Source organism: Scyliorhinus canicula, chromosome 1 (assembly GCF_902713615.1).
Source record: "Scyliorhinus canicula chromosome 1, sScyCan1.1, whole genome shotgun sequence".
In the NCBI taxonomy this organism is placed as follows: domain Eukaryota; kingdom Metazoa; phylum Chordata; class Chondrichthyes; order Carcharhiniformes; family Scyliorhinidae; genus Scyliorhinus; species Scyliorhinus canicula.
The window spans coordinates 130,761,703-130,786,497 of NC_052146.1; the positions used below are offsets into that span (position 1 = coordinate 130,761,703).

The 24,795-nt window shown below is 52.5% G+C and overlaps 2 protein-coding genes across 2 annotated transcripts; both read right to left on the reverse strand.

Annotated features, from left to right (window-relative positions):
• Positions 1–10,591: 10,591 nt before the first annotated feature.
• LOC119956425 (ATP synthase membrane subunit DAPIT, mitochondrial-like) lies at positions 10,592–10,834 on the reverse strand. Its single transcript, XM_038784034.1, has one exon. The coding sequence runs from the start codon at positions 10,814–10,816 to the stop codon at positions 10,592–10,594; it is 225 nt and encodes a 74-aa protein (XP_038639962.1). The 5' UTR covers positions 10,817–10,834.
• A 4,090-nt stretch (positions 10,835–14,924) lies between these two features.
• Positions 14,925–18,937, reverse strand: LOC119957110 (set1/Ash2 histone methyltransferase complex subunit ASH2-like). Its single transcript, XM_038785215.1, has 2 exons — positions 18,889–18,937; positions 14,925–17,039 (listed from the first exon to the last, which is right to left on the reverse strand). The coding sequence occupies exons 1-2, from the start codon at positions 18,935–18,937 to the stop codon at positions 15,667–15,669; spliced, it is 1,422 nt and encodes a 473-aa protein (XP_038641143.1). The 3' UTR covers positions 14,925–15,666.
• Positions 18,938–24,795: the final 5,858 nt, after the last annotated feature.

Sequence of the window (24,795 nt, forward strand, 5' to 3'; positions counted from 1 at the left end):
TGGCCTAAAATATTCCATTTCACATACACACACGCACACTCAAAGTTTACACACGCACAAATAGATTACAGCGTGGGAGGTTAGATGAAGCACTTTAAAACCCAGTAAAGTAAATGGCTTTTTAAGGTTGTTGACTTGGTTGGCTTCTGGCTGAACTGAGTGGTCCTTCTGAATTTGGCATTGATGTTGTTTAAAGATGTAGATGGACAATTCATATCTTGTTTTGAGAGCTGGCTGCAAGGTTGAGCTCCTTTTAACAATGGAGTACCTGCAAAATCAAAAACAGCAGACAGGGTTCAAAACTTGCAAGTTGCATGGAGAGGGAGAGTGATAGGCAGAGGGAGACCCACACAGGGATATTGCTTCTTCAGAATCACATTTCCTTGTGCTGGGCTGCAGAGAAAAGAAGTGCTTAAACACAAGGGGTTAGTTGGCTTGATATATGACCCTCTAACTCAAACTTCCCAGATATTCCAAATATTTGATTTGATTTATTGTCACATGTACCGAAGTACAGTGAAAAGTATTTTTCTGTGGCCGAGAGAACGTACACAGTACGTACATAGTAGACAAAGAATAATCAACAGTGAACATTGACAAATGGTACATCGACAAACAGTGATTGGTTACAGTGCAGAACAAGAAGCCAAACCAAGCAAATACATGATCAAGAGCAGCATAGGGCATTGTGAATAGTGTTCTTACAGGAAACAGATCAATCCGAGGGGGAGTCGTTGAGGAGTCTAGTAGCTGTGGAGAAGAAGCTGTTCCTATGTCTGGATGTGTGAGTCTTCAGACTTCTGTACCTTCTGCCTGATGGAAGGGCCTGGAAGAAGGCAATGCCTGGGTGGGAGGGGTCACTGATAATGCTGTCTGCCTTCCTGAGGCTGCGGGAGGTGTATCTAGAATCAATATGAGGGTGGCAAGCTTGTGTGATGTGTTGGACTGAGTTCACCACACTCTGCAGTTTCTTGCGATCTTGGACCGAGCAGTTGCCATACCAAGCTGTGATGCAGCTGGATAGGATGCTCTCTCTCGCATATCTGTAGAGGTTTATGAGAGTCGATGCAGACATGCCGAATTTCTTTAGCTTCCGTAGGAAGTAGAGACATTGTTGGGCTTTATTGACTGTTGCGTCAACGTGAGTGGACCAGGACAGACTGTTGGTGATGGTGGCCTCCAGGAACTTAAAGCTATCGACCATCTCCACTTCAGAGCCATTGATGCAGATGGGATTGTGTGTCATGCTATGCTTCCTGAAGTCTTTGATCAGTTCCTGGGTCTTTCCAACATTTAGAGAGAGGTTGTTTTCGGTACACCATGCAACCAAGTGATAGCTCCCTCCTAGAGTCTGATGTAGTCCTGTAGTATGGTTGTGGTATGGTGGATTCCAGATGCTTGGCTCACATGATTAGATTACGGGCATGACTCAACCAAAATAAAACAGTCTGTTCTTGCCGGACTAGCTAACTGGGGTGGGATTCTCCCCTATCCGGCTGGGTGGGGGGTCCCAGCAGGACGGAGTGGCGTGAACCACTCCGGCGTTGGGTCGCCCCAAAGGTGCGGAATCCTTCGCACCTTCAGGGGCTAGGCCCTCCCCGGAGTGGTTTGCGCCCCGCCGGTCGCCGGGAAAGGGGCTTGACGCCACACCAACTGGCGCCGAAGAGCCTTCACCGGCCGGCGCGAGTCGGCGCCTATGCAGGAGCACCAGGGTGTGCTGGCGTCATCCCCGCGCATGCGCAGAGGGATTCGCTTCCACACCGGGAATGGTGGAGGACCACAGCCTCTGGTGCAGAAGGATAGAGTGCCTCCATGGCACAGGCCCACCCACGGATCGGTGGGCCCCGATCACGGGCCAGGCCGCCGTGGGGGCACCTCCCGGGGCCAGATCCCCACATGCCCCCCCAAGAACCCCAGTGCCTGCCCGCGCCGCCAGGTCCCGCCGGTAAGGGACCTACTCTAATTTACGCCGGCTGGACTGGCAACGAACGGGCCTATGGCGGGCCTGAGAATTCATGGAGGCCCGGGGCCCATTGAGTCGCGCCAGTCCCCGCCATTCTCCGAGGCGGGCAGCGCGACTCATGCCGGGACAATTTTTGGGGGCTGGGAGAATTTGGAGTACGGCGGGGGCGGGATTCATGCCGACTCCCGGAGATTCTCGGACCCGGCCGGGGGGGCGGCGGGGGGGGGGGGGGGGGGGGGGGTCTGTCTTGTTTCAATGCCCCGGTGGGGAACGCCTCTTGACACCGCACTTTAGCATCATTTCCTGTGCTGAAGAGCTCTGACGAGCGGAGCGATCCTCAGTGCAGCAAGAGATCGGGATACCATTTTTAAATGACATCCAGATCTCTCGATGCCCCAACCTCCCAACGGACCATCAACACAGCCCCAGACCCCCCAATGCACCAACTCATCTGTTGGGGTGTCCTCAGGCCCCCCTGCATCCCACCTCATACGGGAAGGCCACTCCCAGCCCTGATCCTCGGCACGGGCACAATGCCAGCTTGGCACCTTAGCACTGGCAGTCTGGCACCCTGGCAGTACCCCTGCCAGTCTAGCAGTGCCACCTGGGTACCCTGACACTGCCAGACTGGCACCCAGGTGATACTGTCAGGCTACCAGGCTAACAGTGCGAAGATGCCAGGTGGCATCAACAGTGCCAGGGCACCACCCTGCCCATGGCCGACCACCCAGCGGCCTCCGATCACCTGAAAGAACCCCCACAGATACCGTTCCGCCTGGTCCCAATTTGGGGATCCAGTGCTGAATGGCACCCAGCTGTGGTCTCCTCGGTGGGGCTGATAGATGCCGATAGATTGATTTGGTGTCGGTACGGCTAAGTATGTTCTTAAATTCACTTAGCAGTACAAGACTGGGTCCCATGGGCGGGATCCCGATCGCGATGTCCTGCGAGATCTGGTTAGATCTCGCGAGGCGTAACGGCTGTCAGGAATCCTGGGGAAGGCCTCTCTCAACACAACCGGCTGCATCCCACCCCAATTTCGTGGTCAGTACATTGCGTTCTACATCTGGGCAAACTCCTTTCATAACCAGAGCCCCATTGTCTAAGTGATTGTGTCTAATGGGTTGTCTCCATCCAGGTGAATGTCTGAATGCTTTGCATAGGAGATGGCTCCCATTTATGCTCCTTGAAGGTAATTATTCCTGGTGAAGCTTTGCAGTCAAGTGTTCTCCATTACAATGGCTTTTGATTGTAGTAGGTACAGTGATGCAAAGATGCCATCTTTGACTGACTCAACGAATTGGAATGTGGCCCCGAACTTTCCGGCAATTTATGCCGGTGGGATCTTCCAGTCCTGCCAATGGTGCACTCCCGCCATGGGTTTCCCAGTGGCAAGGGGTGCAATCAATGGGAAGCCCCATTGACATTGCCAGACCAGATGTCCCCAATGCCGGCCAATGACGAGCTGCCTCCGTTGCCACAAAACACATGCTGGGTTGCACCGAAAATCCCACCCATGGTTTTTTAAACATCAATTAGTGGCTGTTAGCCAGTGAATTCATTAAGTCTGTTATATTTTTTATAAAGCATGGCTTCATAGCAGTAGCCAGCAATTATAACACACTTTAAGAAAATTATTGGACAATGAAGAGGGTGTGAAGCCTAAGAAATGAGGCAATAGTATCTACCAGACAACAATGATTTCAATGCTACTTTTAACTGATGTTAATTAATTATTGCTTATCTGTGAACTCTGATCACCCATCTAAGAGAAGCATGTTATGGTAGTGGGCATCTACAGCTCAGAGATGATATTGGCATATAAATGTAAATGTAAATGATCTTTATTGTCACAAGTAGGCTTGCAATGAAGTTACTGTGAAAAGCCTGGATATTTTCTATCTTTATTAATTAATAGGGAGCAGCATTGATGCCAGCTGTAAAAAGAATGAATTTGGATTTCTTGCTGATCTTATCGGCATGACAGCAGCACCTAAGGCACTTGGTCAGAGGTGTGCCACCCAGAATGCTGGATAGGTGCTCATAAGAGTGGGTGGTGCACTGCAAGTATTGATTCATGCGCGCATCATTATCATTTTAAAGTTAGTGTCCAGTGCAGATTGCTTCCATTGTATTTCATGCTGCATGATCTTGTAATATGGGAGGATCAATCCTTATGCCTATTTGGGCAGGAAGAAGTGGAAGAGTAGTAAGAGGAGGGTGGATAGGGACAGTATTGAACACCCGCCCTCTTGGGTGTTTGAATGTTGCCTTCTGCCTCTGTGGTATTGAAGCCTCAGGTGTTCAGGCAGAGTGTCCAGGCCTTACGGTCTGGTTGGCATACGGGGCAGTAACTCTCACCAGCGAATGGCACATGCACCCAAGGAATCTACTTGGGGGCTGTAACGTTCTCAGATTACTACAGTTGCCAATTCCCTATTAGCAATGGCCTTCAGCTGTGCGCCCAGAGGCCATCAGGTCATGGTGGTTGGGAGGACAGATAGGCAGTACCCGGAGCTGCCCCCGTTATAGGTACAGACAATCGAGGGGGTGGTGTGGCATGCCCACGGGCCCTGGAGCACCAATCCCCAAGCCCAGGACATTCCCCCCCCCCACCAATGGCGGTCCACCGCCCTGACAGAGGTCGTTTCCCCCAACCCCCGAGCATTGGGCCAGCAACCCAAGTGCCCCGGGCTGATTGCCCAACTTCGAAGATGGCTACTCACCTCCTTGGATCCCCACAGCATCTATTCCACCAGTTCACATTTTTAAAAATGTCGACTAATTGGCACCCACCTGCCCACTTGCTAGGGAGGCGGTTAGATCATAGGAGGCCGTTAGATAGAGGATAATTTCCGTTAATGGTATGAAGATTGGTTTGGTGATTATTGGTTTCCTGCTACACCATGGCGGGATCCTGATTTCGCCAACGGGAGCGGGCTGGTTGGATTGCAAACCAATCGGTGTGCGGCGCGTTTCCTGATTTTGGCATCTCCCGTGATCTAACGGCCATGTTGCGCTCAAGCAAAAGCCCAACAAGGCCAGTAGATTGCGGCCATAGGTTGAGAGCTGAGAGGAGGACGAACTGCTTCTGCAGAGGCTGGTGAATTTCTGGAACGTGCTGTCCTATAGTGCGGTGGGGTCTGATTCATTGAATGGTTTCAAGAAAGAGATCGATAGATCTCTGATAAAAAAAACAGGTTAAAGGAATGTGGGGAACAGGCAGGGAAGTGGATTTGAGAGTCATGATCTGATTGAATAGGGGAGCAGGTCCGAAGAGCTGAATTGTCTGCTTCTGCTCCTGATTCCTGGACCCTGGGAATCTCGGAGGGTCAGAGAGACCTTGGTGTGCATGTTTATTGATTCTTTAAGGTAGCAGGACAGGTGGATGTGGTGAGATAACCACTGTAGTTATGTGTACTGCAGTAGGGGGATGTATGCCTGTACCTGTAATACAGGTTCCTCCGGTCAGCCCCTGCTGGCTAGCTCCGCCCACAGGGAGCTTATGTATAAATGTATGAGAGCTGCTCAGACCCTCAGTCTACTGTTGCGGATGGAGGGACAACATCGTACAGCAATAAAGCCTCTATTGTACTAGTCTCTCGGCTTTGAGTATAATTGTTAGCGCCACAATTTATTGCTGTACGATTTCCCAGTCACCATGGACATCAGAGTCAAGCCTGACCGTCTGCAGCTGGATCCACATTCGCCTCACGCCAGAAAAGACTTTGATCACTGGCTCGCAGTCTTCGAGGCCTACATCTCTTCAGCAGACCCTCCCCCGACGGAGGCTCAGAAAAAGCAACTCCTGTACTCCAGACTTAGCTCCAGCGTCTTTCCACTCATTCGAGATGCGACAGACTACACCGCAGCTATGGAACTGCTCAAGGAGAACTATGCACCATCGGCGAACACCCTGTTTGCGAGGCATCAACTTTCTACTCGCGTCCAGCAGCCGGGTGAGTCGATTGAGGACTTCTGGAGGGCCCTTATACCTCTGGTACGAGACTGCGACTGCCGGGCCATCACAGCCACGGAACATTCTGATTTACTCATGCGCGATGCCTTCGTTACAGGCATTGCATCGGACCCCATCCGGCAACGACTGCTGGAAGGGGTTGCCCCCGACCTCGCGGCCGCAAAGGCCCTGGCGCTCTCCATGACGGCCGCCTCCCGTAGTGCGCACACTTACTCCGCTAGCCACTCGGCCCACCCGTCCTACCCCTCGTGGACCCCGCAAACGGCTCCCCAGGCCCATCCGTCCCACCCATCGTGGACCCCGCAAACGGCCCCCCCAGCAGCCGCCCCCGCGCACTATGCCTGCGCTGCCCGCCGCACCGCACCCCCTGGGGGTCCCCACTGTTACTTCTGCGGCCAACAGAAGCACCCTCGCCAACGCTGCCCGGCCCGCACAGCGACCTGCAAAGCTTGTGGCAAGAAAGGCCACTTTGCAGCGGTGTGTCAGTCCCGGACGGTCGCCGCTATCGCGCCGCCGGTCCCCACGCCTCAGCCGCTCCCTCAATGGGCCCCGCCGTCCGCTTCCCCCGACCCCACGTGCAATCAGTGGGCGCCGCCATCTTTTGCCGGCCCGCCACGTGCGCCCCATGGGCGCCGCCATCTTCATCCACCACAGCCATGTGCGTTTTATGGGCGCCGCCATTTTGTTCCGACCCCATAACGTGCGCTCCATGGACGCTGCCATTTTACCCACAGGTACTGCGGATGCCGCCATCTCGTCTCCAGGGGCCGCCATCACGGGACACGGGTCGCTACCGCTCCTCGTCGGACTCATCTGACTCAACCGCCGACCAACCACTGCTCGCCTCCGTTACGCTCGACCAGTCCCGTCCTCGCAACCTGGCACCCTCTTCCACATAGGTGCTGGTCAACGGCCATGTGACCTCCTGCCTCATCGACTCCGGGAGCACCGAGAGCTTCGTCCACCTGGACACGGTAAGGCGCTATTCCCTTGCGATCCATCCCGCCGACCGGCAGATCTCCCTTGCCTCCGGTTCCCACTCTGTCCCGATCCGGGATTTCTGCCTGGTTAAACTCACTGTACAGGGTGTGGAATTCGACCGTTTCCGTCTGTACATTCTCCCCGACCTCTGCACTTCACTCCTACTAGGCCTGGATTTCCAGTGCAATCTCCAGAGCCTCACCCTCAAATTCGGTGGACCCCTACCTCCCCTCACCGTTTGCGGCCTCGCGACCCTCAAGGTCGAGCCCCCCTCCCTCTTTGCCAATCTGACTGTGGATTGCAAGCCCGTTGCCACCAGGAGCAGACGGTACAGCACCCAGGACAAGGCCTTCATCAGGTCCGAAGTCCAGCGGCTGCTTCGGGAGGGTATCATCGAGGCCAGCAACAGCCCTTGGAGAGCCCAGGTGGTAGTGGTTAAGACCGGGGAGAAGCACAGGATGGTCGTGGACTACAGCCAGACCATCAACCGGTACACGCAGCTCGATGCGTACCCCCTCCCCCGCATTTCTGATATGGTCAATCAGATTGCACAGTACTGGGTCTTCTCTACTATTGACCTGAAATCCGCCTACCACCAGCTCCCCATCCGTAAATCGGACCGTCCCTACACTGCCTTTGAGGCGGACGGTCGTCTGTACCAATTTCTGAGGGTTCCCTTCGGCGTCACGAATGGGGATTGGTCTTTCAGCGAGAAATGGACCGAATGGTTGACCGGTACGAATTGCAGGCCACCTTCCCGTACCTCGACAATGTCACCATCTGCGGCCATGACCAGCAGGACCATGATGCCAACCTTTATAAATTCCTCCACACCGCATCTCTCCTTAATCTCACGTACAACAAGGAGAAATGCGTGTTCCGCACAGACCGCTTAGCCATCCTCGGCTACGTAGTCCAAAACGGACTACTGGGGCCCGATCCCGACCGCATGCTCCCCCTCATGGAGCTCCCAATTCCCCACTGCCCCAAGGCCCTCAAACGCTGCCTTGGGTTTTTCTCTTATTACGCCCAGTGGGTCCCGCAATACGCAGACAAGGCCCGGCCACTTATCCAGTCCACACATTTTCCCCTCTCGGCCGAGGCACAACAGGCCTTCGCCTGCATTCGATCTGACATAGCCAGGGCGGGGATGCACGCCGTAGACGAGACTCTGCCTTTCCAAGTAGAGAGCGACGCTTCAGATGTCGCCCTTGCCGCCACGCTGAATCAGGCCGGCAGACCCGTGGCATTCTTTTCACGCACCCTCCACGCCTCCGAAATTCGGCATTCCTCTGTCGAAAAGGAAGCCCAGGCAATCGTTGAAGCGGTGCGGCACTGGAGGCATTACCTGGCCGGCAGGAGATTCACTCTCCTCACTGACCAACGGTCGGTAGCCTTCATGTTCAACAACACGCAGCGGGGCAAGATCAAGAATGACAAAATCTTGCGGTGGAGAATCGAGCTCTCCACCTTTAACTACGAGATCTTGTATCACCCCGGCAAGCTCAACGAGCCCCCAGACGCCCTCTCCCGAGGTACATGTGCCAGTGCACAAGTGAACCAGCTCCGTGCCTTGCACGACAGCCTTTGCCATCCGGGGGTCACCCGCTTGTACCATCTGATCAAAGCCCGCAATCTGCCCTACTCCGTCGAGGAAGTACGGACAGTCACCAGAGACTGCCAGATCTGTGCGGAGTGCAAGCCGCACTTCTACCTGCCAGATCGCGCGCGCCTGGTGAAAGTATCCCGCCCCTTTGAACGCCTCAGCGTGGACTTCAAAGGGCCCCTTCCCTCTACCGACCGCACCACCTACATCCTTAGTGTGGTCGATGAATTTTCTAGGTTCCCCTTTGCCATCCCATGCCCAGATATGACGTCTGCCACCGTCATCAAGGCCCTGGATTCCATTTTCGCCCTGTTCGGTTTCCCCGACTATATCCACAGTGACAGGGGATCCTCATTCATGAGCGATGAGCTGCGTCAGTTCCTGCTCAGCAGGGGTATCGCCTCCAGCAGGACGACCAGCTACAACCCCCGGGGAAACGGGCAGGTAGAGAGGGAGAACGGGACGGTATGGAGGGCCGTCCAGCTGGCCCTACGGTCCAGGAACCTCCCAGCCGCTCGCTGGCAGCAGGTCCTCCCTGACGCGCTCCATTCCATTCGGTCGCTACTGTGCACCGCAACTAACAGTACACCCCATGAACGTGTTTTTGCCTTCCCTAGGAAGTCCACATCCGGAGTGTCGCTCCCGACTTGGCTCACGACTCCGGGCCCAGTCCTTCTCCGTAGGCATGTACAGCACCACAAGGCGGATCCCCTGGTGGACAAAGTACGCCTTCTCCACGCCAACCCTCAGTATGCCTACGTGGAGTTCCCCGACGGCCGCCAGGACACAGTCTCGCTCCTGGACCTGGCTCCCTCAGGTGCCGATCCCATGCCCACACCCCTTCCTGCGCCAACCCCAGCGCCCCCCTATTCGTCCCCATCAGGTCCATCCCTCATCCCCCTGCCCACCCTGGAGGACATGGAAGATTTCGGCTTGCTCTCGGAGTCATCCCGCCAGCAGCCAGCACCAACACCGCCAGCACCTGCACCATCGGGGCCATCACCGCCTGTGCCGACGTCACCACCACAGCTACGCCGCTCACAGCGGAACGTCCGACCACCGATTCGGCTCAACCTGTAACCTGCTAACCGGATGGACTCTTGATTTTCCTTGTTGGACCCTCTTGTAAATAGCATCCTTTGTATTAGAGTTACATGTCACCCCCGCCGGACTCATTTTTACAGGGGGTGAATGTGGTGAGATAACCACTGTAGTTATGTGTACTGCAGTAGGGGGATGTATGCCTGTACCTGTAATACAGGTTCCTCCGGTCAGCCCCTGCCGGCTAGCTCCGCCCACAGGGAGCTTATGTATAAATGTATGAGAGCTGCTCAGACCCTCAGTCTACAGTTGCGGATGGAGGGACAACATCGTACAGCAATAAAGCCTCTATTGTACTAGTCTCTCGGCTTTGAGTATAATTGTTAGCGCCACAGTGGATAAAGTGGTTAAGAAGGCATACTTTATTAGGCAAGGCATTGAATTTAAGAGCAAGGCATTGAATTTAAGAGCAGGGATGTTATGCTGGAGCTGTATAAAATGTTGGTCTGGCCATAGCTATGATATTTTCTGCAGTTCTGGAATCTACATTATAGGAGGGATGTGATAGCGCTGGAAAGGTAGCAGATGAGATTTTCCAGGATGTTGCCTGGGCTGGAGAATTTTAGTTATGAAGTGAGATTGGATAGACTGGGCAGCTACAAAATGGAGGAATCTCTCATCTGTGATTTTGCGGCCAAATCCTGGATCGTGTGACAGCAGTGTACGTACCGGTCACGTGACCTTCTCTCTATCGCCACTTCTGGTGGGAAGACCTGCCATTTTTAAAAAGAAATTTGGTCCTGGGACAGCGCAGTGATGTCAGGAGGTGGCAACCTGCCCGGTGGGCACTGTGCTTGTGCACTGTCAGATCTGTCTGAGGGGGCATGCATGCGGATGATATTTCCTTTTTGTTTTAAACAGCACATGGAGTCCCATGAGTTTTATTTGTGAAGGCTATACACCATTATAGTGTCACGATTGCAGAGGTTTCAAATATTCACACAGATTTCACATGCTGATCCTAAATTCCACTTGCCCTGCCCCAGAGGAGAACCACGCAGCATTTATTTTCTGTGATTATCGCTGGTGCCTTGTTCATGGATCTCAGTTTGAAGGACAAACAAATTGCTGCAATCCCTGTATATGTAGCTGTCACATACTTCTTCCCCCCTGTGATGGTGTAGGCATTGAAGTACTTGCGGAAGCCAGTGAACTGGTGCTGACTGCCAGCATCGTGACCCGCCATTCTCACCCCTCACACAAACTTCACCCGTCGCTCTCCGTGTCCTTCACAGGCCCCGTGCTCCAACAGTCCCACCGCCAGAGGTACCGCCCTCGCCTCCTCCTATTGGTCAGCGGAACAACTGGCTCCGGATGTAACGTTAGGGAAGCTAATCACTCAGTGAATAACCTGGGTGCCGATCGGATGGAGGAAGGCAAAATGCTGCCGGTCCTGGCAGTCGCGGAGGGCATTCTCAGCCCAAAAGCCAGTCCTGGCCATTCGGCGCTTCTCCCGCGACCGGGAAGGACACAACCGATTTTTCCGCAACCCTCCCGACACCCGCCCGCGACCCACCCACCGGTCACGACACTGAGTTTGAAAACCCTGAAATAGAGATTTGAAGAAAGGAGCTAACAACATATGTTCCACATTCTCCTCGAGGCCCTGATTGTTTAGGTTGTTTTCTCCTGCTTTTTGCATTCCAGAATATGCTCCTAAGATTCTGAGGGAATTTTGGTGTTACGTTGCTTTTGTCAAAGTAAATCACCAATCATAACTGTAAATCGGATTGGGAAAATGTTGCCCCCCCCCTAAATGTTCATATAATCTCCAGGTTTATTTTGTTTTCAGTTTTTGTTCAGTAAGAATAGTCTTTGCCAATTTATGTCATGTCAGCTTCAAAACAAAATTTACGTGAAATCTGTCATAATATGCAAACATGCACATAATGATATACAGACAGGCAGCTAATTAACACCGAGAACAGGACATGGCCAATGAGCAGGCAGGACACTCAGGGGTGGTATCTCACTTTAAAAGGCACAAGGCATTCACACTCCGCCTCTTTCCACTGATGAACATCTACAGAGTGAGTCAGGGTGTATGTACAGTATCACACCTCCAGCACGTGGCTAAGAGCTAGTCTGGTTCAGTCGGACAGAGTAACCACACTTAGGTTAGCAGAGAGTCGAACTCATAGAGAGCTGTGCTAACTGTGCTACTAGTTCAATAAATCAGATTGAACTAACTTCAAGTTCTGGAGTATCTTTTGGTTAAAGCTGCATCCAGTTGCAGCCTGTGTTATCCCAGAGTACATAACACAACAAAATCTACAGTGCAGATCTACAGCACTTATAAACTAATGACTGTCCGAAATGTTTCATGATAGTTCATTTCCCAGAATGCTTTTCTTTAATAACGATATTTTGCCTCGTGTAGAATCAAAATCCATATATATATATATTTATAAATTGTATTTACTGTTGTATTTTTGCAGAAGAATTGTGGCATGGATCACTGAAAATCTACTGATCGGATTATAATAACACTTAAATTAGATCATACTAATTTGATCTGTTGAACATTAACTCTGTCTTTTGCTAATTGACAATATATTGGCCATACTCCAGTCCTGTGGCATACATCCAGAATCAGAACCCTAAAATGTACTTTCTAAGACCTTTGATACTTCTTCCCTCTTCAACTCCCTGAGGATCTGCAACGTTCCCCGTCAGATACTGGCACCTTTATCCTTCCTTACATTGCTCAACTTCTTTAATATTTAGCATTTTCCCCCCATATTTGTTATTTCACTTTTAACCAGTTTGACAATAGTGTCCTTCCCCAGTATGGCACGGTGGCACAATGGTTAACACTACTGCCTCACAGCACCAGGGGCCCAGGTTCAATTCCAACCTCGGTTGATTATCTGTGTGGAGTTTGCACTTCCTCCCCGTGCCTGCGTGGGTTTCCTCCAGGTGCTGCGGTTTCCTCCCACAGTCCAAAGATGTGCAGGCTAGATGGATTGGCCATGAAAAATTGTCCCTTAGCATCCAAAGGGTTAGGAGGGGCGATGGGATAGGGTGGGCTGTGGGATGATATTTCCAAGGGTAAGTGCAGATTTGATGGGCCAATTGGCCTCCTTCTGAACTGTAGGGATCCCCCATCCCCATCCTGGCATGTTTTTGGCACAGAGGCAACTGCCTGGAAAATCCTACCCAAAGTTCTTGTTAAGTGTTTCCTATCTTAACCTCTCCTTTCTGCAAGATTCGTTTTGCAATTCTCCTTTCACTGACATATTTGGAGAATACATTACTCCAATAGGTTATGGCCTAGATGTGATGTTCTAACAGCCCAGAATGAAGAAGCACAGGACTTCTGTTATCCTTCGTTCATTTACTCACTCGGATGCAGATCACCATGACTCACTACTGGCGAGGGGTGTTTGACAGTAACATTCCAACATATGTGTCTCCATTGTTAGTCTAATTAAACCCTAAGAACCAACTACAAACACTGTTGATCATTTATTCCTTCTATAATGAGCACCAGCATGACCATGCTGGAGTACCTGCATGGTCGGCTTTAGGAGCCTGCTCCTCATGATAGAGTATTAGGAATGGGAGTAGGAAGAGCTGCCGGTGACAGAAGAGGAACAGGAAGCAGACAAGTGGACCATCTAACATAATTTCTTTATTTCAGGCCATTAAAAATCAGACCTCACCAGGTTGCATTGAGAAGATGGATCTTCTGAACTTGAGCACTTAGTTCTTTGATATCATTAGTGTCTGTAAATGCCTGGTGAGTTCTGGTAGTGACTATGTTTAGAGCCCATTCTTCATTTATGTGCAGTTGTGTGCGACTATTTTTACAAAACTGCAATTGACAATGAAAATGTGGTCCAGGGACCAGCTGCTGCAGTACTCCCAGTGACTGGGACTCCAAACCCAATTCAAGTATTTCACATGAATACCCAGATTGCTGCTATTGATTCCATAAGATCATAAGAAATGGGCGCAGAGTTAGGCCTATTCAGCCCATTGAACCTTACCCACCATTTTATAAGATCATGGCTGATCTGATCTTGGCCTAAAATCCACTTTCTTGCCTATTCTCCTATAATCCTCGATTGGCGGGGTGTTTCTCGATGGCCACGGTGGCGAGATCATGGCCCGTACATAAAGGCACTGAGTGCTGAAATGAGCTCCCACAGCATCTCGTCATTACTGGCTGTCTCGCCATCTTATTCACCAGTCTCGCGCATCAGCATCTTGCCGTTAACAAGGGCAATCTTCTTTTAAACGCTCCCTCACCACTCAATCCCAGTCAACACACTAGTATGGGAGCGTGCAGACGTGCTCCTTACTCTGGGGATGCTGACCTGGTCAGGCTTCTCAATGCTGTCAGTGAGAGATGGGGCATCCTGAGGGGGTCAGTGGACCTTGATGCACGATCAATTGTACAAAGACTTGAGTTGGGTACAACTGAGGCTTTATTGCTCTAAGATGTGTAGCCTCCCACAGCAGCTGGTGAAATTGTTGCAGCATGGGGGACACACATATTTATACTCCGCCTACTGGGCGGAGCCGGCAGGCAGGGACTACCAAAGTACCTGTAGTACAGGTCCTACCATACATCACCTAATAGAGATGCAACAGTGGTTTACCATAGATCTGCAGCTGGGCCCTCAATACCACCTCGGAGGCAGTGGCAGGGACTGTCAGTGCGGGCAGCATGACAAGGAGGACGCTGTCCATTGTCTGAAAAAGACCAACAATCTCTAGAGAGTTGCAAGAGTAAGTTACCACCTCTCTCCTGGCATCAATTCCGCCTGCCATCCCTCAAATTCCCAACCCCCCTCCCCCTCACCCCCCACACAAATCACTGGCTGACACATTGAACACTCCCCACATCTGATCTGAGTGTTTGTTCCTCAGCATCCCCTCTCATGTCCTGGTGCGGTACCTACACGTGCCACCTGCTATAGATCCCCCCTGATCCATCAAGCGAGTGGCTCACAAAGCCCATACTTTGTCACAGCAGGAGAAGATAGCCCATTAGTGGGAAAGGGCCAAGTCAGGGGACAGAGTCCCAGAGATCTAAGTCCTCAACCCCTATGAGGAATGGGCCCTGGAAATCACGGGGATGTCCAAGGAGAGAGCAGTCACCGACAGCGAGGTTGGCCTGCACTGTATAGGTGAGGATCCATTGCCTAATTACCCAAATGGCCTGTCTCAAGTGAATTGTCCATATCAGACAAAATGATCCTTCCCTCTCACTGACCACATGCCAATTATCTCGCAGGATCCCCATCTTTTTTTTTTTTTTTTTTTTTTTTTTTGAGAAACAAACATCTATTCCAGCTTTTATTACAGGGTAATGATATCAAAATACAAGACTTTGTTCCGCCTGCCCCCATTTGGTCTTTGTCAGGCCGTGTTCCTATGATTGTGAAACCTGCCATTCCTGTGCAATCACCCAGTCACGCCCGCAACCCACGCAGCGCAACACAACGTTCTTACAGCGCTTTGGAACCCAATGTTGCGCGGCCTCTCGCAATCACTTCAGCCCGTTAGTTCCGATGCAGAATTGAGTGGAAGTTCACGGTGCTCCCGGCGCCGCTTTCACCAGCGGTTAAGTAAAGTGGTCGATGTTGGAAGCAGTAGCCTCGGCCAGGTCTGCGAGTCAAGGCACAGAGAAGCAAGAGGCCCATTCAACGCCGAGAGAACGCCAATGTTACTTATCCCATGTTGAAGGGGAAATATATCATTCAACGAGGCAGCGATTACGTGTCACCAGGCAATTGAGACTGGGTTGCTGGTGGGTGGGGGGGGTGCGCGATGAGCACGTGTACAAGATCTGACCTTGGCAATTGTGCACCGTATGACTGACATGTGCACGGAGATGGCTGGTAGTAATAATATCAGGTTGGCTCACCTGACCACAGTCCATTGAAATTGTTCTGAAATGGCTGTATTGTTGTATGAGCCCCTTCGCAGCAGTTTGTGGTTCAAGTATTACTTCGATTCAGCTCAGCTGCCCACAGTTCCTCAGCAACTTCTCCAGCCCCCGGGTTTCTCTCAGTTGAGGGGAGCTTACGGCTCCCATGGTGGGCTGCGCCTCCCGTCCACCTCCCCTTCGGCGTGGTAAAGTACGTCTGCTAGTGTGTGCTCCACCACAGCATACCAGCCCATGTCACTTATTGGTTTGAACGGAAGGTCTTTTGGAGGATACTTGAAATTTGGCCCAAAGTTGATCGACACTGTGCAGTTCTTGTACAAAGAGATTGCAGGGTGGTACACACCAGCATACACATCTTCATAGGCAGTCCCCTCACTATCGCCATTCTTATAAAATATCATCTTGCTGCCTGCTGCTGGTTTGAGATTCTTCTCAGCCTTGTCCACAAAGTCTTTCTCCTCAAAGTACAAGTAACTCTTGAATTTGATCAGAGCCTTGTCTTTGTAGGTGTCTGGCAGCGCCCGGGCAGCCTCCGTGTCCTCAGGCAGGTAGAGGTAAAAGCCCAGGATGTCCCCTTGGCCGTAGCCTTTGGCAAAATGTTTGCCTATCGACTGGTGGAACTTGGTCCCCTTCTTGCTGCGCCACGAGTAACTAAACTTGTCGTAGCCCAGAGGGGCCTGGAGGTTGCCTAAAGGCTGCGACCAGCCCAGCCTCGCAGCCGTCTCCGCAGGCATTTCATCCACTGTGATCTCGAAGTACCAGCCTCCTTTCCGGATCCCGTGAGACGCTCGCACCATGGAGTAACCTTTCTCGCCCGTCACTGTCAGCCGGTCGTCAGAGATCTTCAGCTGGGGGGCTCGATCATGCAGAGCCAGAAGAACCTTTTCATACAAGCACGCCCGGTAGAGATCCCCAGGGATGGGTTTACCAGCCCAGCAGTCCAGCTCCAGTTTCTCTGGGTCCGGAGCATGGGGATCTGGTTCAGCCAGAATGTATCGATAACCGTCCTTGTTGAACGGGTGTTCCAGGGGATAGCCGTGTGGGGGCAAACGTTGAGCAGCGAATAGCGGGTCACTTCGGGTTCTCTTGGCAGTCCCTCCTGAAGTGCCATCCTGTTTCCGTTTGGCTCCTCTTCCTTTCCCGCTCCCTCCGACATTGCCACCATTGAGGTTGCTACCCGGGGTCAAGGAGCCACCTTGCTTCTGGGTGTCGTATGCCGGTCCAATGTTAGACAGATCCTGGTCCAGCAGCCCAAACTTGGGGTACTCTTCCTGTGGGTCCTTGCTGCCAGGGTCCGGGTTCTCCTTCACCAGGAACACATCGCGCTCTTTGGTCATCGTCTTCACAATGTTGTTTGGCCAAGTGATTTTGCTGGGTCGCTGCCGTGTGGTCAAACATTCCCAGTATTTGTCAATGAAAGGGATGATGTCCTTATCCTTTGAAAACATGGTTTTGGGGTGTTCGTCTTGCGTCCTCGAGCGCCAGGTCAGATTTGCCAGATCCCCATCTGATGGAGCCGGATCATCCGAAGTCGTTTGCCCCAATCCCCAACCCCCCAAGAGATTACCTCAGAGAACGCCAAGGAGTCCACCATCGAGGCGTCATAACTATCACACCCACCTTCCACCAGTGCAGAGACACACACCTCGGTGTGTGGAAATCTACTGGGGCACAATCTGATGAGCACCACACAGTTGCTGATGCACATCAAGTGGAGGCAGGGACATCTAAGGGAGTTAGAAGTTGGCGGTTTGCTGGATCCCGGTACTCAACTGAGTCCCAGTCAGATGCTGAGCCTCTGGACAAGATTATCCCAGAGCTGATTCAGATGCATGACTGTGATATCAGGAGGGGATTTCAGCGACATTCCAGCGAGTGCATTGCCAGTTGGAGGAGTCCCAAAGGCTATGGGTGCAGGAAATGATGCCGACAATGTGTGGAACCAAGACCAACACTGCTAGGGTGGCTTCCGCAGTGGAAAACCTGGAGCATAAGGTCAGTGACTTAAGTGGTGGTGTCCAAGGCATATCTCGGTCTATGACGACCATGGTTGAGGGCCTTGATGTCATGTTCCAGTCAATGAGAGACATGTCCCAGGCACGGGACCCAGTCACTAAAGACCATCGCTGAGGTCGTCAATATCATGATGCAGACAATGGGGAGCCACCAAGACTGGCAGAGGTAGACAACAGAGAGGTATCTGGAGCCTCACTCCAGCTCTCCCTCCATCCCATGGCCCACGGGCACCATCAGGGAGCAGGAAGTGGCAGTGGCCAACCCGGGGCCTGCCTCCAAGAAGACGACAGCTGTCTCCAGTTCTTCCAAATCCCCCCCTCCTGACACTGGCACATCATAAGGGCAATGGGCATAACAGGGTGGCATGGCGATGCCAGTGACATTGCTAAGTCTGCCAGGGCCCTCGGCTCCAGGCCCTCCAGAGGATATCCGCAAGGGCATCAAAGGCCACAGGCCGTGGAAAGCAGCAGGCTGCCTCCACCTCTGATGTAATCTAGAGGGCACACCTAGACATAAAAGTAGACCACGGAAGACCATAAGATTGAGGAGCACTGATTGGGCATGGGAGATCACTATCTGTAACTACGGGGACTGGAAATGTCAAATATTCACAATTAAAACATGTCACATCTGATACATGTGATGCCTCTGTCATGTAACATTCATGGCAGGCCCCCCTGCACCCTCACCCCCTGTTGACCTCCACACCCCCCAGTCTCCCCTACCCCCTCCCCCACCACAGGCACAGTGGTCCAAGATCAAAATCTCCCGATGCAGACTCCATTCAGAGGAAGGATGTGAGTGCACTGTCAGCAGAAAGACAGGAGTCAGACTTTGGAATAAACTGAGGATCACCAGAGCTTTCCTCACAGCGAGTGATCATCACTCTCCTGCCTTATTGACCCGCTGACATTGCCAACACAGGCCCATCACCCTGGCATGATGTCACACAGACCCTGGGAGGGTGGAACAGGGTGTTTGGAGCTGTGGGGAGAGGAGGGGGTTGTTGGGGAATATGTTGGGAGGGGCACACGTTGAATATTGAGTGAAACCCTTTCCTGTGAATGAAGGTCACTCCCTGATGCCCCATTGTGTGCAAGGCAACATGCGTACCATTAATAACCCCCTGGACCTGGGCATCTCAGCAATGGTGGAGAATCCTGCAGTCCAGGCATCTTGGTTGGCTTGGTCCAGCTCCAATTTGATATATGGCGCAATCCACCTGTGCGTCCTGTCGGAATCGGAACCCGATGCGGCTGGTAGATCCTGGATGAGGCCTGGGATTACCCAGCTCGCCATGCCTCGAGAGATCTAACGGGATCTCGCAATCTGGATCCCACCTGCAGTGGCTATGATCCGTATTTGGCAAATCTCGCCTAATCGACACATGGTGTTGAGATCGAGTTAGTACTGGTCTCCACACATGGGGACCAGTTTACCGGCACTTGATGGGGTTACATTGGGGATTTGGGACTCCTTGGTGGCTGGGCTCTGGGCAGGGTGGTACCCTGGCACCCCTGATGCCACCCAGACATTGCCAGCCTGGCATCCTGACAATGCCACCTGAGTACCATGGCAATGGGAACCTTGCCCAGGTGGTACTGCCAGGCTTCTAGGGGCACTATCAGGCAGTGCCAATGCACCCAGTGGCATTTTTCCCACGTTGTGAACCGGGCATGCCCTTATTAGGGCAGGGGATGGAGGGCTCGATGACCCCCCCTATAGGTAAGTCGAGAGACTGGAAGCGGTCCGGGGTCATGTTGGGTGAGTCTTGAGATCGGTGACGCCCCGATCTCTTCCTGCACTGACGAGACTAAGTGAGGTCTTGGCAGGGCCTTCCCAGCTGAGGCCCCGAAATAAAACAGAGTGCTGTTTGGTAACAGGGTCTTTCACGGCACTGCTAACACCGGGAGACACTCAGCACAGAACTCTGTCTCATTTCTGTTAAATCATGCCCATAGTCTGCTGCCCGGGCATAAGGGGCATCTGCAACCTCACGGATTTACTTGTGTGCTGCAGTTTGTGATATGTCCCCGCTCGTGCCCTGGAATGAACTGGTTCACAGAATTCACAGAATTTATAGTGCAGAAGGAGGCCATTCGACCCAGCGAGTCTGCATCGGCCCTAGGAAAGAGCGCCCTACCTAAGCCCACGCCTCCATCCTATCCCCACACTTCCATCCTATCCCCTTAACCCCACTTTTTTTGGACACTAAGGGCAATTTATCATGGCCAATCCACCTAATCTGCACATCTTTGGACTGTGGGAGGAAACAGGAGCACCCGGAGGAAACCCACGCAGACACGGGGAGAACATGCAGACTCCGCACAGACAGTGACCCAAGCCAGGAATCGAACCTGGGACCCTGGTGCTGTGAAGCCATTGTGCTAACCACCATGCTATCATTGCACAGACGTTCAGGACTGCGGTGACCTTCAATGCGACCAGGAGCGGGTGACCTCCTCCTGCACAGAGTGCCAAGTCCACGAGGATGTCGTACAGGGCAGCACGGTAGCATGGTGGTTAGCATAAATGCTTCACAGCTCCAGGGTCCCAGGTTCGATTCCCGGCTTGGGTCACTGTCTGTGCGGAGTCTGCACGTTCTCCCCGTGTGTGTGTGGGTTTCCTCCGGGTGCTCCGGTTTCCTCCCACAGTCCAAAGATGTGCGGGTTAGGTGGATTGGCCATGCTAAATTGCCCGTAGTGTCCTTAAAAAGTAAGGTTAAGGGGGGGGTTGTTGGGTTACGAGTATAGGGTGGATACGTGGGTTTGAGTAGGGTGATCATTGCTCGGCACAACATCGAGGGCCGAAGGGCCTGTTCTGTGCTGTACTGTTCTATGTTCTATGTTCTAGGTGCCGTACTGTCTCTTTGTTGAGATGCCGCCTCCTGCGGCAGATGCTGTCCATCATCTCCTCAAAAAACCAACCGCGTCTGTACATCGTGGACCATTGTTGGCATCCCCTTTTGGGCTCCTCCATGGCTTGATGGGCGGTCGGGTCTTCAGGATGTGCAGTGGACCCCTGCACATGAGGTGCTGCCTCCATCTAGCGTTGATGCTGCTGCCTTCTCCGGCATCCAGCTGCCTAGGGGCTGCCATCAGCAGAGGACATCCTCTAGGGGAATGACACTACTATCCATTTTGGTTTCTGTAAGGAATTGGAGAAGGAGATAGACCGACAATCAGTTAGGGCTTCCACCCTGGGACCCACAAATGCACCAAGCCCCTCCCACCCTTATGTATCCTGCCTCCTCTCAGAATGACATCCAACGAGCCAGTTGCGCTGGAAAACCTCACTCTGCACACTCAGCCCAGGCCACTGCAGGAGCCCCTAGACCCCTGCCAGGAACATTAGGGAAACCATGCTCAGGTACCCTCACCTGATCCACAGTCACCTTTTGGTTGCGAGGTTACCCCAGTGCAGAATCCCAGCTCTCGAGTGTTTGATTGGTGGCTGCTGCCTCTATGGTGCTGATGCTTCTAGAGTTCAGGCAAAGTGTTCAGTCTTCAAAGTTTGATTGAAATGTGATGCAATAATCAATGTCTGAGACATAGCACATGTAGCCACGAGAAGCCACTTGAGAATATTTTGTTTATTAAACAGTCAACTGTACCATCATATAAAAAGACAACTACTCAACAGTCCATACATCACAGTAACCATGAACCAACAAGAAAAAAGCACCGCGCCACACCTTTTACTACAAAATATCAGCATAAACACAAAGCTGCAACAGTGCATTTATACAAGGAAAACAAAAACATACTTGAAACATCAAACAGTCAATAACACAATGAAATATCTTGCATCAAGCTACAGAAGTAAAAGTGGCGGCAGCATATAACCCCACACCATGTCCAGGTATGAAACATTAAACAGGCAACAATACAATAATAAAGTCACCAAAAATCAACAAAAGCATTTTTTCAATACCCCCACCAAATGGCCCATTCAGAACAGTCCATCACTCCCTTGATGCCTTGATGCAGCTGAAGGCCTGGCAGGTCTCAGTTGCCAGTGGGAAGATGGTGGCCTTGATTAGTGGGTGGGCGTTGTCCGAATAGTTGGGGACACACTGGGCATAATATGAAAAGAACCCGAGGCACCTGTTCAGGGCCTTGGGGCAGTGGGGGAGGGGAAGTTGCAGGAGGGGGCGCATACGGTCAGGGTCGGGTCCTAGAACCCCGTTTTCCATGACGTAGCCGAGGATGGCGAGTCTGGTTGTGCGGAAAACACATTTCTCCTTGTTGTACCTGAGGTTTAGGGTTTGGGCGGTTTGGAGAAATCTGTGAGGGTTGGCGTTGTGGTCCTGCTGATCATGGCCGCAGATGGCGACATTGTCCAAGTATGGAAATGTGGCCCACAGCCCGTACTGGTCCACCATTCGGTCCATTGTTCTTTGGAACACCGAAACCCCGTTCGTGACGCCAAAGGGGACCCGGAGGAAGTGGAAAAGGAGGCCGTCTGCCTCAAAAGCCGTGTAGTGGCGGACCTCCGGGCAGATTGGGAGCTGGTGGTATGCAGACTTCTGATCCACCGTGGAGAACACCCGGTAGTGTCCGATCTGGTTTACCATGTCTGCAATCCGGGGAAGGGGATAGGCATCGAGTTGTATGTACCAGTTTATGGTTTGGCTGTAATCTACAACCATCCGGTTCTTTTGCCCAGTCTTGACGGCCACCACCTGAGATCTCCAGGGGCTATTGCTGGCCTCGATGACTCCCTCCCACAAGAGTCGCTGGACCTCGGACCTGAGTGGGGGTAGGGCCCCCCCGAACTTCAGGGTTAGGCTCCTGAGGTTGCATTGGAAATCTAGTCCCAATAGGAGAGGAGCGCAGAGGTCTGGGAGCACATATAATTTAAAATTGGCGTACTCAGCGCCCTGTATTGCTAGAGTTGCGGTAGTGCACCCTCGGATTTTCACCGAGTGCGACCCAGAGGCGAGGAAGATGGTTTGGTGCGCCAGGAAAATTGTGAGCGTATGCGTCGAGTGGCACAGCAGATGGCAGCCAAGATGGCGGCCCCCGTTGGTCGAGCGTGGCGGGCAGTGAGGAAGGTGGCGTTCGAGATGGCAGCCTCCATGGATCGCACGTGGCCGGCTGCTTGGGGGGGGGGGGGGGATGGCCAAGATGGCGGCCCCCGTGAGTCGCACAAGGTGTGAGGGCTGGAAGATGGCTGCCCCCACGGATAGCACAAGGCTGATGACGCGTCTGCAGGGGGCGGAGTCGGCAGACACGCTGCCACACTGCGGGGTCTGTGGGCCTGTGAGTCTGAGGATTGGGCCTGAGAGTTAGAGTTCTTGGACCTGGCCAGGCAAACTTTGGCGAAATGTCCTTTTCTCCCGCAGCTGCTGCAGTTCGCGTTACGGGCCGGGCAGTGCGGGGGTGTTGGGACTGGCTCCAGAAATAGCAGGGTAGCCCCGCATGATGGGCGGGCGGCCGCGCGGCACAAGCCTGTGTAGTATTTGGTCGGGGGTCCACGAGGGGGTCGCGTGGTAAGCCGGGAATGCTTTAAGGCTCTGGAACGCTACCTCCAGAGAGGAGGCTAATTTTACTGTCTAATCCAAGTCCAGGGCCCCCTCTTCGGGTTGGTGCTGTCTCACATAGTTGGACCTGACGCCCGCCACGTAGACGTCTCGGACGGCGAGTTCCATATGTTGAGTGGCCGTAATGGCCTGGTAGTTGTAGCTGCGTGCGAGAGCATTGAGGTCGCGTAGGTAGTCTTCTAGCGATTCCCCGGGACGCTGGCAGTGAGTGGTGAGGATGTGTCAGTGCGTAGACCTCGTTCACAGGCCGTACATAGAGGCGTTCGAGCATCGGGAGGGCGTCTGCGTAGGAGGAGGCCTCGTCGAGTTGAACAGAGATTCGATGGCTCACCCTGTGCATGGAGGAGGCTCAGCTTCTGTTCGTCGGTGACGGAAGGCATAGAGAAGGCTGCGAGATAGGCCTTGAAAGCAGCGGAGCCAGTGCGAAAAAATGTATTTCGCCTCCGCGGCCTGCGGATCGTGTTCCAGTCGGTCAGTTTGAGGGCCGATTCCATAGTTCCGTTTAAGTTGATTAAATTGATGCGACCATCAATTCATTCGAGACATGAGTAGAAGTAAACCGTGGCTTTAATCAACTTTGAGCAGTGCCTGCCTGCGACTGATCCAATACTGAGAACTGCCTACAAGTCGACTGCTCTTAAGACCCCCCTTCAAGGGGAGGAGCCATGGGTAGAGCCCATACATTCCCCAACATGTTCCCCTATGGATAATGCCATACAATGGCCCATAGGAGAAGCCCACAAGGACAACAGTATAGCACAGATACAAATACAATGGTGGATTATTGGCATAATACATTCACCACAGAGAATATACAGTCAACGCAAAATGGGTTTACAAACATCCAGAGATTGCTCAAACTAGCCCTCCTGCAACTTCAGCCCAGTGGTAGGCCCGTCAAAATCCTCCCCTCGCCGCACTCCAGATAAAAGATACCAAAGGCAATTCATTACCTTCCCTTCATCCAGAGAGCAGCAAGTAAGCCCAAGGTGAAGAGGTAGCAGCAAGCAAGCAGAAAAGGCAGCAGAAAACAGCAAATAGCGAACAAACTCTCAGCTACAGCAGCCTGCAGACATTTGCAAGTCACCAGCAGCAGCAAGAAGCAAATACAGTCTGCAGTCGGGAGTTGCTCTCACAACTAACAAGGCCAATTCCTTATCAGCAATAACCTTCAGCGATGAAGCTGGAGGCTGCTCACTATCAAAGGGAGTTGTAATGACCTTCAGCATAAAACCAAGAACAGGGCTCTGTCCTGGAAGTGTTTGGCAGTACCAACAAGCAATAGCTGTTGTAGTTGCCCCTGTTATGGGTATCCACAATATTTAAAGATGGTTTGAAGGCCTCACAGATGAAAAGCCCCTCACTCAACTCCCCCCCCCCCACCCCCCCCCCCTCAGCGTACAACCTCTGACCCGAAACGCATCAGCCCTCCCGACCAAGCCACAGTCCAAAGATGTGCGGGTTAGGTGGATTGGCCATGCTAAATTGCCCGTAGTGTCCTAAAAAGTAAGGTTGGGGGGGGGGGGGGGGTTGTTGGGTTACGGGTATAGGGTGGATACATGGGTTTGAGTAGGGTGATCATTGCTCGGAACAACATCGAGGGCCGAAGGGCCTGTTCTGTGCCGTACTGTTCTATGTTCTATGTTCTAACCCTCCTGAGGGGTCCCCAACCCAAGAGAAAATGCTGGAAAATCTCAGCAAG

Bases quoted from the DNA above. Each gene is read 5' to 3' on its own strand.
- LOC119957110 (XM_038785215.1), bottom strand. From the start codon at position 18,937: ATGTGTCGATTAGGCGAGATTTGCCAAATACGGATCATAGCCACTGCA. The intron at 17,040-18,888 runs GTGGGATCCAGA...CGGCTCCATCAG, and splicing joins ACGGATCATAGCCACTGCAG to ATGGGGATCTGGCAAATCTG.
- LOC119956425 (XM_038784034.1), bottom strand. From the start codon at position 10,816: ATGGCGGGTCACGATGCTGGCAGTCAGCACCAGTTCACTGGCTTCCGC.